At 39.2% G+C, this 18,438-nt stretch overlaps 1 protein-coding gene across 2 annotated transcripts in view; it reads left to right on the top strand.

The window, feature by feature from the left end:
• The window catches only part of COG6 (component of oligomeric golgi complex 6), a 55,482-nt gene that overhangs the window by 13,602 nt on the left and 23,442 nt on the right, over positions 1-18,438 (top strand). For both annotated transcript variants that reach the window (XM_037011970.2, XM_037011971.2), the window contains 9 exons: positions 841-952; positions 2,591-2,673; positions 3,037-3,107; positions 3,875-3,968; positions 8,219-8,347; positions 8,419-8,510; positions 9,957-10,021; positions 14,535-14,626; positions 15,776-15,893. In XM_037011970.2, the coding sequence (XP_036867865.2) occupies positions 841-952; positions 2,591-2,673; positions 3,037-3,107; positions 3,875-3,968; positions 8,219-8,347; positions 8,419-8,510; positions 9,957-10,021; positions 14,535-14,626; positions 15,776-15,893 (856 nt within the window). The remainder of the gene's footprint in view (positions 1-840; positions 953-2,590; positions 2,674-3,036; positions 3,108-3,874; positions 3,969-8,218; positions 8,348-8,418; positions 8,511-9,956; positions 10,022-14,534; positions 14,627-15,775; positions 15,894-18,438) is intronic.

The raw sequence follows: 18,438 nt of genomic DNA on the forward strand, positions 1-18,438 counted from the left end.
TTAGCTCTGGTCACGCTCATTTGAATGTTACTAGATTGTAGAATAGGACTACTAATGAAACGCTTACAATTTTATTTACTTACCTTCAAATCTGAGCCCTAAAGGCCAGGAATGCTGTGCTTCTGCGCAGAGAGTTTGTATTCGCAGGCGCCTGTAGGTGATGACCCTGCTCAGCCCTTCCGGTTCTCGGACATTGCATTCCAGGCCAGAGCGTGCCTTGTCCTGGTTGTCAGCCGAGTCTAGGTAGCTTGCAGATAATGTGGTTTAAAATCATTTTTATTCCCATAGTATGCAGAAAAGGAGGGATGGCGAAAGTGGAGGTGATTTTATGAATTTATAAGGAATTAGTAAATGTGTTCTTGATTTCTGTTCCTAATCTAAAATAAAAAAATTATAGACCTGAATATTCGTTGTTATGTACTTGGTGTGAAAACTTCATAGGCTTAGGATTTTTTAGTGAATGAAGTTTTTAGTGATTTTTTTTTCAGGGCTTATTTTTCTCTCCTGTAAGATAGCCGTGTTTTTACAAGGTGGGCAAGTCAAGTGCATGTTAGTGGCTGAGAATTTGTCATACGGGGACCATTTGTGAGCTTGTTTTGCATAATGAGTAAATTCCTTTTACTGTGTGCAAGCATCTGAAGTGGAACAATATTGGCTAATTTCATCGCCTGTCTGCCTGATGAGCTTCTTACATTTGAGGCAGAAACAGGGCTGTCAGAGGTGTTGAGAATCTTTCACACTTGTTTTAAGAAGTTAATTCTGTCGGAGCTGTAACTTGTTTTAAAGCTGTGTAAATGTGTGGCATGGTTGATTTTTCTGCTGCTTGTTTTTTAATTGTAGTCAGAGATTAGAAATGAGAGCTCAAGTTGCAGACGCCTTCTTATCCAAGTTCCAGCTGACTTCTGATGAAATGAGCCTCCTCCGAGGAACAAGAGAAGGGCCTGTCACTGAGGTAGCTTGCTTTCTGTTGTGGTCATTTAAGGCTTAGCAGTTACAGATTATACTGAGAAATCACTCTTTTTTTAAGGCTTTCTTTTCCCATCTTAAGAAGAAATTTGATTTTAATTTATTCTTAAATTTGGAAAACAAGGTGTGTATTGTAAATTACCTTAATTTGTTTTATTTTTGGTTCTTCAAAAGCAATATATGTACTTTTTTTAGAAGTGAAAGAGTATAAGGTTTATAAAGTAACCTGTATCGCTGCTTCCCCATCTCTGAGTCCTTCGTCAGCCATTTTCAGCCTTGTTAATTGCATCTTTTGTAAACTCTGTATCCAGGGTCTGTAGTTAAAAAGAATATGCCCTGATTGTGTTACCTATTTTCTGTTGATTTCGCATCATGAAATATGAGGTTCAGCCTCTTCCCCCCGGGTCCTCCTGCAGTGCACACATACGCTCTCCCCCTCATGCTCGGCGGTACAGTTCTGTGGCGGTGCAGTTCCATGACAGCCTCTGTTTCCATTACAGTGCCATTAAATGATCACGTGTACCTTTTTTTACAACTTTTTGTCTATCCTAGAACCTTTTCATTTAGTTTCTGAAACTATGCCACTCTTTCCAAAACTGAAAAGCCTCTCAGAGTGCTAACTGACATAGAACTGAGAAGTACTAAAAACACAGAGAACTTTTATTCCTTTTTTTTTTCCCTCCAAGACATTCAGTTTTTCCAGAAAGGGATCTTCCAATCTCCTAACTGGGAGGAGCTGTCAGACTAGGCCTTCTGTCATCATTGTGGGGTCTGAGGGCAGGACGTTCTCGAGACGGGGGTGGGGTGCTGCTGAGTGGCTCTTCCCGACGTCCCTGCTATCTTACTGCCTCGGCTGGGGTGGAGCAGTTGCCTGGGCGTGGGGAGTAATGAGGGCAAGAGCACTGCTTGTACAGTACTCAGCAGTATTTATCGCCCTTGTAGTTTGAGGAACACTTGCACATTTAAGATATTTGACATCGCACCTTTTCTCCATTTAACAGAAATAGTAAACAGTATTGGAGTTTCAATTCATCAAAGAAAAAGAACTCATATGTCATCTTCTCGGTCGGGATACCATTTCTGGCCATCTGGAAACTCAGGGAAAAGGAAGAGTGTCTCTGGAGCTCAGCGCCAGTCAGCTCCGGTGTATTTGACACGCGTCTTTTACGCATCCAAGTGTGCATTCTGCGCTCAGATGGGGGGGCAGGAATGGGTATATAAGATGCATAAACATCGTCTTCAGTGATAACAACGCCAAGTTTAATTAACCATAAGACGTGTAATGCACAGCAAGTTTTTCTTTGTGCGATAATCTTTAAGTCAGCATTTTTGTTTGCTAGGCTGTGTATTTCTTGAGGACAGGGATTTTTGTCTATAAATTTTGTATCCCTGGCAATTAGTACACTATTTAGTACACGGTAGACATTGAATTAAAATGTATTTTAAAAGGTGAATCAGTATCTGCTAACACTTCCTGTTAACAAAATAGAAAGTTGAGATCAGTATAGGAAGGCTTCACTAGAGTAAGTGAAAGAATTTGTTTCTCCTCTGTGGTGATAATTTAGAGTAATGTAATTTTACCTGCTAAGAAGGGCTTTTTAAAGTTTCATTCTTAATTTTAAAGGATTTTTTCAAGGCACTGGGGAGAGTAAAACAGATCCATAATGATGTCAAAGTTCTCCTGCGTACAAACCAGCAAACTGCAGGGTGAGTGACCTTTTAAATTCATAATTGCTTTCTCTCTTATATTTTCAACGTCTTCAAAACATTCCAAGTTCTTTTTGAAACTATATGATACTTTGTGAAAAAGGAGTTCACTCTTTTTATTTCTTTGGATAATGAGGAAGTTATTACCTGATATGTTTAGAGTAAAACAGTATTTGGATACCTAAATAATGGTATTAAGACCTGACAACTGATGAATCATAAGTTATTGAAAATCATTCCATAAAATGATAAAAAATTAATGTGCTGTAACCAAGTCATTCTCTCATTAAGCAAAATAGTTAAGTTCTTAGATGTAGCTATTAGTTGAAACTTTAAATTACACTAAATCTTTAATTTTTTTAGTTTAGAAATCATGGAGCAGATGGCCCTGCTTCAGGAAACAGCTTACGAAAGGCTTTACCGATGGGCTCAAAGTAAGTGGCTTCTTTCTTGTGCTGTAGACGCACGAGTATTAGTTTATTATGACTTTGTTATTTTGCTGGGTCTTAATTGGATATGTCTTGATCTTGGAAATGAAAAAGTATTTTTAAAAAGAAGCAAACTTTGCACTTGAACATACTGTCTTCATGATCACGAGCGTGTCCTCCAGTCCAAGCTCTGGGTGACCGAGAGTCGGGGATGAAAAAGAAAGCCGGTGTCTCTGCCCTCGGTCGTCTTGGAGTTGATTGGACATTGCTTGTTACTTATGTAACTGTTTTGTAACTGGTGAATCGATCCTCTCTTGCTGCATGTGACCACAACGTAATGGCTTAAAACAGCACAGATTCGCTCCCTTAGAGTCGTGTCGGTCAGGATCGGACGTGGTTCTCAACACACTGAAATGAGGTGTCGGCGGGGCCCCAGTCGTTCCTGGAGGCCGGGAGGAGTCTTCTGTCCCTCGCTCACTTAGTTTCTTGGCATAACTTGGTTCCTTAGCCTGTAGGAGGGGGTCTGAGTTTCCCTGCTGGCTGTCACCGAGGGCTTCTCCCAGTTTCCAGAGGCTGCCCACGTTCCTGGCTGGGGCCCCTTCGCCCGTTTTCAGAGCCATCTAGGCACCTGAACCTCTAAATCTCTCCTGCTCCCTCTTCTGTCCCATATCTCTGAGTCTCTTCCCAGCCTCTTCCACTTCTAAGACCTGTGTGGTCCCCTTGGACGCAATTATTAATTTAACTGTTAACTATTTGATTGCACTGTTTTTCAGGTGAATGCAGAATGCTGACGCAGGAATCATGTGACATACCTCCAGTGTTAACTCAGGCCATGGAAGCCCTGCACGATAGGCCTGTCTTATACAAGTGGGTGACTCTCTCCTGATTTAAAAAGCCGAATCCACCTTTTCCCTGATAATTTACATTAGCTCTCAGTATTATCAAATTCATATGATAGTGTCAGTAATACTTCTAATAATTTACAGTGATATTTTCATCTCATATTTTATGTGTATCATTGGAACATCAGCTTACGTCGCATGTGGTGGTTACAGAATGTGATACAGATGGTAAAGCAAGGTGTCCCTGTAGCCCCACTGCCCCTCATTTATGTAGAGGTTAAGGGGCTTTTCCCCAGTGTGCCAGCTCAGTAACTGCCTCGGACTTGTATGAAGCTGAAACTCCTCTATCATCCCTGCCCTGGAGAGAAGGAGGCCAAATAGGGGGGCTGAGAAATACTCAGAGATGGAAAAAGAAAATTTAAAATCAGGATTCCATTAATAGGATTCAAGAACAGAAAATGTTCAGGCCTTTGATCCTGTAGGTTATGGCAACCAAGAGAGGGAGATAATGCTTTGAGTAAGAACTGTGTGCATTAGTAACCTGTTTACATATTATTCTGTGCTTTAAACTTATTCTTTTATTTTCCATGTAAAATAGAAGTAAACACTTCTAAAATTTCTGGAATAGTATGAAAATAGGGAAACCAGATGGGGAATATAATTCAGAATACAGCAAGCCAGGGGACTCTTACATAGGCATTGAATCCTGACTTTTAGATGTGTAGTAGTTTTAGAGGAATTCCCTGTTACTCTGCTCTGGGAGTGCAACTTTGCTTTGCCTGTAAAAGGTTCCAGAACACGGCTGCTCGTCCCAGAGCCACTTAGAGTGCACTTAGTGCACAGTGAGCACCCCTCTGAGTGCTTGAGCCACAGCATCAATAAAGCCCTACCCCCATATGTTCTCTCAAGAGGCCAGGCATGAACACATCCATTTTAGTGAATATATTAATTACTGTTAATAGAGGTGATGTTTCAGGCACTGTGTACCCCAAGTATATTCCGTGGCAGGGGAAAGGGGTGAACATCAGGGCAGGTTTCCTTTGGGAAGTGGGTAGGAAGTGAGTTCTGAAGGTTGGAAAGGCATTTTCTAGGAAGAAAAGGAGGGCAAGAACATCCCCGGTCCAGGGGACGGCAGGCGCCGAGGTGTGGACCAGGGAAGGGTGTGCAGCCTGGGAAGTTAACTGCCAGGCTTGCACAGGCTGTTGGGTCAGTGGGGCCGGATCGTTAGGACCCTCGGTGTTGGGAGTGACACATGATAGCACACGGTAGGTACTTGAATTTTCCTTCCCAGCCTTTTCACTTTAAGGTATTGGTGTTCAATTATAAGAGTCTTTTAGTACTTAAAATGTTTGCTGTTTGGTTTTAATAAAATGTTACATTGTCCACAGATTGATACTCATAAGGTTAATTAATCTCTTAAAAAAAGGCCTTTGTGTGCTTTGGGCATCTGAAAATGCTAACTTGACTTCGACCATGAATGTTCTTTCTGAATTTTGATTCTTGATAAATACTTTGAAGGGAGCAATATTGCGTCATGGTTTAGAAGGTGGGCTCAGAATTAGATTTTTTGGCAAGACCCTCTACCTTCAGTCTTCTTAGCTATAAAATAAAGATAAAAATAGTGCCTATCTACAGGGTTGTGAAGATTAAATTAGATAGTTTGCATAAGGTAGCATAATGCTTTGCTCATCTTTTTTTTAAGCTATCTTTAGCCATCATTTTTATTTTGAAAGGAAATTAGATAAACTGGAAAACTGTCATCTACGGAGGGGTGCGTTTAGGGCCTATGTGATGGCCGGGCCGAAGCTTGAAGACAAAGAATAACACTGAACTACAGAGGCATAGAGATTTACCTCTGAAGGGCATGTGCCAGGGAATGGGGGGCAATAGTGCAATTTGAAGTTTTGTAATAAAGCGTTTGGAAGTCGAGTGAAGAAGAAAGAAGATTTTAAGACCAGTTGATTATCATAAGATGAATGCTAAGAAAATAACGTTGTCCTTTCATTAAGTAATCATACATGTTCCAAGTGGTGTTCTTTAAATTCAGGAAAAACTTACCAGTGTATCCCAGTAGCCACCAGGTGGTGCTGTGAACTTGATGTGAGAAATGAGTGACAGCTTCACTTGTTCATTGTCTTCTCAAACGTGGAGGCATCATGTTCTAGGAAATGTACCCACTTTTCACTAGTTAGTTAACATAGCTGGAGAGCTGGTGCATTATTAACTCTTAATGACTCAAGGACAGAATTGCCTTAAAAATAAATGTATTATAGTAGAATGAATGAATTGATGTCTTCTTTCCATAGGTAAATTGCCAGAGTATAAATTATTAAAGAATGTAGTAATACATCCAATGCTGATTTTTCTTCATTCTTTATGTATTTGTTGCATTGTATTTCTTAGGCTTTTACACCATTATCTTCCAATTTGGTTTTTACCTAAAATTTTTCATCCTATTTTTGCCATTTGGCCAGGATTTTTCTTTTCTTACTCCAGGTAGACATAAAAAAATGATGATCTCAGTTTTAACTGGGGGCATTTTGGAAAATTCACATTGTTTTAGTATTCACCTTTGTAAAGCTACATTTGAATATCTGACCCTGTTGGAAAAGAATCTGTCTTTGGTCAGCTGCATTTTCTTTGTCTTGGGGAAAAGATGTTTCACGTCTAGATCATCGCTGAAAGCCCCTTGATGAATACTCTCCCTCTCATTTGAAGTGCTGGTGGAGTCACTGCTTTCTGATCAGCCTGTCAGAGTGAACAGTCCCAGAAACAGAAGTTAGGTGGTTTCTGCTTAGCAGGTCCTCAGGGCGAGAATTTGCTTTATATTTTAAGAAGTTAAAAGTTGGTATATTTCGTGCTGTCATAGGTAATTAGGTAATCATCTTAGAGTTGGTGATCATTTAAAGGAATTCATTCTACACATGAAACATTTATAATTTAAGAGCAAAGGGAAAAATAGAAGTCTTTCAGCAAAAATTTAATTTGAGATTGTTTTTTCATCTTAACATACTACTAGGATGACACTACTTGGAGTTTCTAAACCATTTATTTTTAACTGAAAATAAACACAGAGAACAGAGATCAGGTTACTAGTGAACAGTCCTTTAAGAAGGTTCAGATTTCTAAAAATACATAGCTACTGACCACTTCACTGCATTTTCCCTTTTACTTAAAATGGAGATTTTTTAAATTAAATCAGTGGCATATTACAGCAGTGTAACTTTTTAGTATAGTGTATGACATTAATTTTTTTGGAAACGTTTGGGATTTTACTAACTTTCATTTGTATGTCAGGTAATGAAACAACTCTTAATATTTAGTCTGCTAGAATACTGTTGAGAGATTTAAAAGTTAGTGGGTCTAGAATGTGCTGACATTGAGCTGCGAATCAAATTTTGTTTCCCTGTGTACTTTTAAAATAGAAGGAACTCTTAGTTGGTCAGTGGGTGTGAGGAATTGTGGGGACAGTGGGAAGCAAAGGCTGGTTCTGCGCAGAGAACGGGGCGCGCTCGGCACCTCTAAGCCGTCTTAGAACCTCACCCGGTTTGATCTCCCCGTTCAAAGCTTCCCTTCCCTACAAATTCCCTCACTTTAGAAAAAGTTTTTTTCCCCTTTCAATCACAATAGATAACTTAAATATATAGTTTCTTTCTTAAAAATTTGTGTACCTCTATATAAATGTATACTTAGTATATATACTGAAAAAAGGATTTGCTCTGTACGCCTAGTTGTTTGTAAATTTAGGGAACATGTAATATGTCTAATATTGTAATATGTCTACTATGTGACAGCTTTTAAAGGCAAATAGTATGTTTGGGGCAAATTGTGGTAGTTTGTGTAGAGGACAATTTTTTAATGTGGAAGAAAAAGTCTTGTGTTTTGGATTGCGGGGTTCTCTCTCCCTCCCTCTGAGGACCAGACCCCGTGGCCGTGTGAGCTCTGTGGCATCAGGTTCTGGGCTCTGAGGGCGCTGAAACCTGACGTGTACAGGGCTCCCACTTGACCTTGATTTTTACTTTTATCAAACCCACTGCTCGCTCTCTCACTGCCACTGTCCCAAATCCCAGCATTCTTTCTTACGAGGTAGAAAAATATGTACCCCAAGATTAGACTGTAATTATGATCAAGTTGCATTTCCTAAATTTTTTTTTGTTTAAAAACAGTATTTCTTGAGAGAGTTTAAGATGGTTTAGATGTCTTCCTTATCTCAGAAATTGTGTGAATCTAACTGTTAAGAAAAACAGCTGTTTCCAAGTACCCTGTGTCCTGTAGGTATTCCCTGGATGAGTTCGGCACGGCCAGAAGGAGTACCGTTGTCCGCGGATTCATCGACGCCCTGACCCGAGGAGGCCCCGGAGGGACGCCCAGGCCCATTGAAATGCACTCCCACGACCCTCTGAGGTAGCAGTCAGGCAGCACGGGAACTGCCGGTTTTCTGAGGAGGCCTTTACCAACCCTGGTTTTCTCCCTAGGTACGTGGGGGACATGCTGGCGTGGCTCCATCAGGCTACTGCCTCCGAAAAGGAACACCTCGACGCCCTCTTAAAGCGCGTGACTACGCAAGGTGGGCCTCTGCTGTTGTCTCACCGCGCAGGGAAGGCCCAGGGCGTCCTGGTGTCCGCTCTGACTACGGCGTCTGCACGCCGGCCGGGACAAAGAGCACCCTGGCAAACCTGCCTCCCTCGCTCCCCTGCCTGCTAGCAGACGTTCTCCTCCATCCCGCCGTCCCGTCGCGCTGTGCACACCTTAGTGGGTCCTTGCTGTCCTCCGTCCCGGGCTCACACTCCCCCGGCACGGCGCTCCTGGGGGGCCTGCTGCGTGTCACCCCACGCCTTCCCCGCCAGGCCTTAGAGGCAAAGGTGGTGGTGTCCTTATTTTGCCTGTGAGTGAACAGACTGAGTCACTCGCTGAGGTCTGTAAGTCACTCACTTTTCATGTCTAATATACAAGCCCTTTATTCCTTTGCACGTGACTGTTTTAAAGTCATTCGGAAGAATCACCTGTGTACTAACTGTGCTTAAAATTTTGGTCTTGAAATCAAGGAAGAAAAATGACTATTTTGCTGATACCTGTTGTTTACAGAATTTCAAATATTCTTAGTTGTGATTACCTTAAGACGCCCGTTGAAGAGTTTGAAGGGTTAATGGAAAATTAAGATGTTCTGTTTTTAATAGAAAGTGGGGAGGGATACTGTGGCTGCTGTCGCCTGACTTATGCGTGGCTCAGCCCACAGGAGTCTGGTTCAGCAGGTGATCCTCAGAGAAGCCGGTGCACAGACTGGCGGCCGTCCTTACCCTCCTCATTCTTAACCCTTTGTTACGGAGATTAGATTTAGCATATATGCTAGATAGGCACAAAGTCTGCACTTGTTCAAATTGTTTTCTGTTATCCTGATTACCCAGTTTAAAAAATGTATTCAAAGATGTAGTAAAGTATCTAAAACAGACTGTGTTAAAGAGGTGGAAAGAAAACAGTTAGGTGAAATAGGTCACTCTGTGGAAAGGTTTAATTCTTCCAAGCTTCAGTTTCTCCGTCTGTCAAGATGAAGGTAGTTACAATTATTAAATGTGAAGTTCTAGTACAGAGCTTGACACACATAGTCGGCAGTTACTGGACAGTCTTCCCATTAGATGGCAAAGGGTGTTTTCCGTCTGTGGCCTCAGCTTCTGTGCTCAGCACCACTGCCTAGAGTGAGATGCTTGTAGAACAGATGGTGATACATCTTCACTTTACTTCCTTCAGGTAATGTATTTCAGTGTTTTTTTCCTGTGACTCATACATTTACTCTTTTTCACAAAGAAGTAATATTTCATTAAGAGGCAAATGAATTAAGTGTCTAGGTCACATATTAATATAATCATGTCCTAAAGAATACTGAACTTGATAAAATATTGTTATGGTTATTTTAAGTGTTATTAGTGCCATTCATCATACGTATTTTGGTTAGTTTTTGCATTTATGTGAAGCAGTATGTAACATGGGAAAAGTTTTCTGTTATAATTTATCATAGGTGTTGAAGAAAATATTCAGGAAGTTGTTGGACATATCACTGAAGGTGTGTGCAGGCCCTTAAAGGTAAAAATACTTTCTTTATACATGTTATATGGTGTCTGGTTAAATCATTGCCTTATTCATATGGTTTAAAGGAACTCAGTGTTTGAAACCAAGCTGTAATGTTCTCAAATGATTAACACATTAATATAGAGCAATAAAATACATTTAAAAATGACCATAGTTTTCTTTTTCAGAAAGAAAATTTGAAATATTCTTAGTTTGCATTGACTTTTTTTTTTTTACGTGTTCTTCCCATAGTAATTTATGTTAATTAATTGAGAAAAAATCTGTTAAATTGAAATAATTAATCTATGAACTCTTCACAGAGATTTACTAAGAACATACTCCATTTACTTTATTGCTTCAGGTGTAGTATATTTTTTAATCAGCAATAAATAATGGTAAATCCAAGGATAAATGATAACATGCTTCAGTGTTACTGTCAATACTGTTTACAGCAGCAGGAACAGAATTTGAAGTCAAACTGAGGTGCATGGACTTGTTCAAATTGCCGGATTCTTCTGCCCTGTTGATCGGCTCACTTTGGGCTGTGCAGGAATACCTGCTGTTAGGGTGCTTGTGAGGATTAAGTGAGAAAACTGGGCAGATGAAATGCAGTTCCTGACACCTTCTAGGCCTGCAATAGATGGTATTTTTCTTTATTAACATTTATAGAATATTTTGCAAGTACTGGTTTTCTTTTCTTTGTTGATTGACTTCAGTTACGATGTAGAAATTAAAGTCCAGAAGTTTTGTGATCTATTCTTACTAAGAATCAAATTTTGAAACTAATTTTTTGTTTCCAAGATTTTATTTGGTATTTTGCATCCAGGCAAGGGAATCTCAGATGACATAACCTTGTGGCACTGGTTATGTCTACAGATTTCATCATTACTGTAACTTGATTATATAACTACATGTAGTTGAATACAAGTCCTAGTCCCTTTGAGAATAAATCATGTTTCATCTGCCCCAGGTTCCCCCCTTACTCACAGTATTGTATTCCTTATATTACTCATTCCTTCTTTTCCTTTTTGTGTTTTTTCAGTAATTATGTAAGATACTATTCTAGGCTGGAATGAACCTTAAGAGTTTCCTGTCCTGATCTGACTAGAAAGCATTACCATATTAAATGTGTTAAAAATAACACCCATTGCTTATATAAAGATTATATACTAGTCTCCCTTTCTTTTAAAATGTACTTAAAAATTCTCATTTCATCTTATTTAAATGTATATGCCCAGAAAATTTTTATAACAATTGTAGGACATTATTGTGACTCCCTGTGAAATTTTAATTTCAGATATTTTAAAGATGAAGAAGGAAACTATAGAAAGCCAACAAAGATCATTTTATTGTAAAATTAAGAAAAATCCTTTTAGTTCCTGAAGTGACGGAAACCTTAAATCTTTCCACATGGTGGTAATATTTATCACATACTCCAGAGAATATCTGACATGCATTCACTTTTGTAGTTACACATCAGATTGGCTTGATAGTCACATGGGACTCAGTGATGACTCCTCTCCTTTCTCTATGCACAGTGTTATTTTGAGAGTTTTTTTCTGTATGATCTCATTTAGGTATCTAATATTCTCAGTGATACAGTAGTTAGCTGACAAAAAAAGCTTTAACGTTTTCTTTTGCAATTATAATTTTAAACATTTTTCTTTATAATCTGTTTGCTTTTACCTTCCATTAACATAAAACCTTTTTCCTCCTAATAAGCAGTTAAATTTTTTTTTTGTTAAGGTATCATAGATGTACAAATGTATGAAGGTTTCGCATGAGCAGCATTGTGGTCACACCATTCACCCATATTATCCAGTCCTCCCCACACCCCATTGCAGTCACTGTCCCTCAGCTAGTAAATTGCTAGAGTCCCTGCTTGTCTTCTCTGTGCTGTAATCTCCTCCCCAGGACCTTCCTGTATTATGTGAAACAGCTAAATTTTTAATCATGGCATATGACACTGAATGTTTTGGCCAGATTCCTGTCACTCAATCTCTTTTTTGCAGGAATGAATTCTCTTTAGGAAAGGGAAGAGTTCATTGTTAGAAGCATAAAGAAAAGGTTGTGATGGGAATTGGAGATGTCCCTGAGAAACTGTCTATTTGTTTTACTCTATCCTATATTTCACCACCTTTTATTTTGTTTAATAAAGTGAAGTTTCATAGGTAGTGGACTGTGTACTTACAAATGTATGCATTAAGATATGATCTCTAGTTATTTCCAGTTTTCAAAGTCTGCTTTAAAACTACATAGATAAAATCCACATGATGTGGAGAGGGTACAGGGGATCACCAGCATCAAGCCTATAGCTGTATAGCATCTTCACTCCAAAGTCGTAGCTAAAAACATCAGAATTAACATTTTAAATCATTGTTTTTCAAACCCATAGGTACAATGGTCCTTTTATGTGAAAGTTCTAGATTGCCAGCTGATATTTAAATTTTATGTCACTTAATAACAACTTTATTGTGTTAAATGCTCCTGACCATAAATTTGGGTGGGTTCTCTGTAGGTAGGTGTCAAGTACAAAGGTAATGGCGGGGAGAACAGAGCCCAGTGATGGATGGCACGGTGTAGTCAGGGTGCCCTCGGCTCGCCTGTGTACGCTGGGAACAGGCGCATCCTGAGCAGCCGCCTCTCGTGCCGGGGGACAGGGTCGTCGTTGTCAGCCAGGCCCCCACCTCGTCTCCCCCCCCCTCCAGAGGCATGCTCTCCTCTTGCTCCCATTCTTACGTTCCAGCCGCTCTGACGTTGGAATAAAGCGGCTGTGCTTTTATATCGCTTTCCGAGGTTGTTGTCAGGTTGCCTGCAGCCCATTTTGCCACTTTTAAAATTCCTGCCTTTATCATCTGTGCCATTTCTAGTACAGTTGGTTTGTGGGGTGCTTCGTCTGCGCCTGGACTGGAGAGCAGCGTGTATACCTGCGCCGCCGCTGCTGCTGGCCTGCTGCCTCAGTTTCCTTTATTACTCTTTCTACTTTGTGTCTGTTTGGCTTACCTGCTGTTGTTTTTCCCATGACCATTGGCTTTTACTGAGCTTGACTGGCCTCCTGAATAATCCCCATAAACGAGAGTGTGCCGGACTTTCCCGCCCTGGGGTGTCACGCAGAAATCTCCCAACACTGGAGCCTTTCTCTTGTCTCATTGGAGCCGAATGGACGCTCCTTTCCAGCAAACCTCTGTGTATGTAAGAGCTGGAAGTCATTTTATTTTTTTCTTTCTTCTTCCCCCCTGCACTTCCCTCATTTCCTTTCCTTCTTTCCTTCTTCCTCCTTTCTTTATTTCTTAAGGGAGTTGAGATGAAGTCTTTTCTTGAACGCTGAAAATTGTAGAAAGCTGATTGCCAGATAGTAGAGATGGTGTTACTAGGGAGCATCTGTCTACAATTAGTATCCTTTGTATTTTGCCCTAATAACTATATTAAAATTCAGAGAATACCACTTTTGCATTTCATTTTATGATATATAATTTAAGTCACTATTAAAATTGTAATTTGAAAACTATTCAGATGCCATTCATGATTTATAGTGTCATGGTAGTTAGCTAGTCTGTTACCTTATGCCAAAAGAGGTATCAGTTTCATAAATGTATTAATGTAAAGGCCAATTAATTTCTGTAATCCAAGAGATTTTTGTATATTGTGTACATAAATTTATAAAATTTAGCAAATCACATATGTTGACATTATGACATATTCCAAAATCCAAGTATAGAGAAACTTCAACTTTCAAAAGCATTTGTTAAGCATCTGCTGTGTCTGCACTGTTGTACCAGGTGCTTGTAGAGGCGCAAAAGCAGCAGGAAACACAATGTCTGTGGTTAGAATCCAGTTAGGAAACGACACAATGTCAGCAGCAGGTTCGGGACAGGTGCGGCAGTCGTGAGTACGCGTGTGTCGGTGTGCTTAGAGAGCATTCGTTAGTCAGGAAATATAAAGTAAGGGCTGGGGCACTGAGGGTGGGATTTAGTCAGGAAAGATCCCCAGCAGTTAGTCTTGAGGCAGGGCACGCTCACCTGGAGGTAGATCTGTTGCTGGCCTAGTACTCTTGAAATTAAAGATTTGTCTGTTTTCCTATTCTTTAATATAAAATGCAACTTGGTGTAATAGTTAGAAGATAAGAATTCTTTCATTTTTTCTGAATATTTGGTGGTAGAGCAGTGTATTTTCACTGCTAACCTGTTTTCAGGGCTGTCACAGCTGCTTTGCAATTTAGTGCTGGACTAGATTCCATTATGTACTGGGGAAATCTTAGAATGATTCATCATGTTGACTCTTTCTGATAACACCTGCTTTGAGCCAAATTCTGTAGGTGATGAAGCGTTTTTTGTAGAGTATCTGTATTAAAATGTCTTGTTATTTTACTATCTCCTATGATTTCATATAGAGAAATTATTCAGAAGGAATTTTGTGATTCCTGCAGTATTTAATTTTTTCCTTTTTTAATGCGATCTGTACCATGTGATTAATGAAGAAAAATTATGCTTTTAAGAAATTTTTAATTTTTTCTCACATGTTTTAATAGGTTCGAATTGAACAAGTAATAGTTGCTGAACCTGGGGCAGTTTTATTATATAAAATTTCCAACCTCCTTAAATTTTACCACCATACAATCAGGTAAGAGGAGTGGTTAAATGTGCTTGTGAGTCCCACGGGATGGCTCATTTTAGTTAGAATACAGTGTGAGGTATTACTTGTTTTCGCCATTTACATGACTGAGTGTGACCAGTAGAACTGCCACTGTGTGAATCATAAGCGTGTCATTCGTGCTGTGGTTTGATGTCTGCCCTTTCCTCACACCTAGCGTCCCCAGATGTAAGTACATGTACACACCCACACCTGCACACATACAGCTGGTGCGGCAGTGTGGGTCCGTAGTGTGATTTTTGAGTCTTCCGTTAATAGAAGAGATCCATGGGCCTTAAGCAGCTGGATATGATGTATGTATATTAGAAGGCATAAAAGTAAAATATCCTGTTCTGAGTGTAAATAACAAATTTGTCTTCAAGCTTTAGTTTTTTGTTACTGATAAAACAGAGCTATAGCTTTATCTTCTCTAAATAAAAAGTACTTAATCTGATTAGGAACCACTTGTCTTTTCTAAAATATGATGATTGACTCCAAAATTTACATTCATTTTTTACTCTGCATATATCTGTTGATGGCATATACTTAAGCTTTATTACAAATGACACTGTAAGACAGGCTATATTTTTTATAGTTTCCATATTAGTCTATTAAAATATTTAAAAATGACTCCATCCTATATGCCAGTATCAGGAACAGAAGGCCAGTTGTAAAAATACATGGTGGTTATTATAAATGACAGATACAATATAAGAAAAATATGTTAAATTAAATGAATAACTCAGTATTAATTTGAAAAATTTAAATGTTTTATCAATAGAGACATTGGTGGAATGGCTTCCATAAAATTAGGTCTTGGATAATCAAAACATACATTTTCTGTAATAGAGGAAAAGTAGAGGCATCAGTTTGCATATTATGAATGTGTCTGTTCTGACCTACTTTTTCTAACACAAATTGTGCAATATTAAAAATATAGTTTGTTTTCATTTGTTCATCACCTAACTTGAAAAAAACCCTGTCATTTCTTTATGAAGCTATAGTGATTATTTTTAATTGGCAGGTTATAGTCTACAGAAAACTTTCATTTAAATCTAGGTCTTTTAAATAAATTATACTCAGTTAAAGAACTGAATTGTTTTAGCCTGTTTTGTGACCTGAAATACTCTTTGCTTTTAGTGGCATTGTTGGAAATAGTGCAGCTACATTACTGACAACCATTGAAGAAATGCACTTGCTGAGCAAAAAGATATTCTTCAATAGCTTGAGTCTCCATGCAAGTAAATTAATGGACAAGGTATGTTTGAAACATGTAATTCTTAAACTATATGACTGAATCTTTTCCACTTAAAAATGTCATGTTACTGCTTTTACATTGGTTATGATTTTTTCCCATTCCATACACTTGTTCTTTTGTGTCCTTCCTGTGAACAACACAGTTCATTCTGAGGTGGTTTACTGGCCTGGGTGTAGAGTCCTTTCCTGGAACACTGCAATATTGAGTCGTCATTATAGATAGAATCTCAAGCCCTCGTTTCACTGCCATTTTCTATAGCCAAATATCTGTAATTAAGGCAAACTTACTATATTTAGGTTGGAGCTAAGATAACATATAGATTGAAAAATGAACCCTTACTGTTTTTTTCTAAACAGCTTGCTTATATTTTTACTGTCTGGTGGTCCATCTCTGTCCTTATGGAATTTATGCTCCTTTGAGTTATATACTATGATTAATTATGAAAACAAACAAGATAAATACTCCCACAAAAACTAAGTAAACAACAGAAACCTGAGAGTCCTATGAGAGGTAATATTTTAAATTGAGCTGCGTATTATGGTAGGATCCTACAGAATGGGTTTAAATAATCAAATTCTTCTTTATTCTTGTTTCATTATTTGAGGACTCAAGTTTTTCAAGGATACCTGGCAGTCGTCATGCTGGCTCTCTTTATGAATCATACTGCCCTGTCTGATAGGCTGGCTATGTCAGGCACAGACTCTGTAATAACTGATGGAACAGTCAGCAGCAATCCAGTATAGATAGCCTGTCAATTTTTATATTCTTAGGCTCAGGAAAACCTTAATAGGAGCCATGCACAACTCAGATTCTTCTGGAAAAGCAACATGAATTTGTAGCTGGAGTATTTATCTTAGATTTTTTCCTGTTTTGCCCCAGAAGTTTGCTAACAATCAATTTGTGTGTGTGTGTGTGCATGTGTGTGTGTGTGTGTTCATATGTTCTTAGAATTCTTCTAAAATTATTCCTACATGATACAGACTTTGAACATAAACAAAGGCAAGCAACCTGTTGGCCTCAGGTTTCTTCTCTTTTAGTGGAAAATAGTCAAATGAATTACTGAATCATATTTTATGAACTACATGTGTCCAAGGTGCTGTGGTAGCACAAAAGGGAGGCATATATATATAGCAACCCACATGTGCCCGACTTGAGCTTTAAAGGGTGTTAGGTTTAGGGAAGGGAAAAGGGTGTGGGCCAAGGTCATCCCAAGAGAAAACAGATAGAATATGCTAGAACACAAGCTGTGAGTCACCAGTAAGCAAATTTTTCATTTACTAAAAAGTCTCTTGGGAAGTGGTGTGGCATATAGATAGAAAGGCGAGGTTGAAGACAGGAAAATTAGGAGGTATCAAAGTAGTTTTTATAAAACCACATGATCCAAGGCAAACACCCAGGAAACTCATGAAGGGACTCATTCCTGAGGAGTAAAGGTGGACTTTCAGAACTTGGTGACTGAATATGGGTATATGAGGAGGAGGAGACCAAAGTCATTCCTGGGTTACCAACCTGGGAATATTAGTACTAATCACAAGTATCTGAAACACAGAAAGGGTGAAATCTGGGGGAGAAGGTGGTGGTGTCCAACTGAGACAAGTCATGGTGCTGTGGTGTGTCCCCGGCAGTTGGCCCCCTCTAGGGTGGAGCTGTACGTTGTCGGTTCCAAGAATGTTGTACATAAAAGGTAGTTAGATTGATGGACTTGGGTGAGGTCACTAGGAATCATGTTTAGTAGGAGTAGAGCTCTCAGGACAGGCTTGGAAACACACGGGAGGAAAGGTGCCCACCCATGGTGGGAGCCGAGGGAGGGTAACTGGAGGGACAGGAGAAAAATGAGGAAACGTGCTTCATCAGAAAAGCCCAGAGGGTAGAGTTTTGGGAAGGAGGGCATGGCTAACAGCAACACTGTATGAAGAGTCCTAGAAAACAAGGACAGCAGGCTTGGTGTCTTTGACAACCTGTAGATGATCCTTGACTTCCTGAGGACAGCTTTCGTCATGTGGTCGGGACAGGAGCCAGGGTGTGGTATGTGGAAAGGCACGGGGATGAGCCTGGTACCTAAAGCTGTCCCAGCTGGAGGCGTACAGGCTGGTGACTGAAAGTGCAATGTGCTAACATGCACTCTTGCTGTGAAGTTTGAAGGACAGCAAGGAAACAGAATGTTAAAAGGATGGAATTAAAGTTCAATGATAAATTAAAAAACAGGAGGTAATGATTATTTTTTTTAAAGATTAACAAATTGACAACCTTTTAACAATTCTTTAACCAAAGTAAAAATAATTTAAAATTATAGCATTAGATATTAGCAATAATAGAGATGAGGATTAAAATTTATTAGAGAATGCAATATTAAAATTTAGTGATCTTACACTAAAAAAAAACTGTGAGAAGCTGAATAAAAAGAACAATTTTAAGACAAAATAAATTGACAAAAAATGAATACAAAAGAGGTGGAAAACTTGAATGCACCTGTGGAGGGAAGAAAAATTGCTAAAGTTAACATGCCGCTAGACCAAGTCAGGTTATGTGGCTCGCCTCATTAACA

This window comes from Manis javanica, chromosome 1 (genome assembly GCF_040802235.1).
Source record: "Manis javanica isolate MJ-LG chromosome 1, MJ_LKY, whole genome shotgun sequence".
In the NCBI taxonomy this organism is placed as follows: domain Eukaryota; kingdom Metazoa; phylum Chordata; class Mammalia; order Pholidota; family Manidae; genus Manis; species Manis javanica.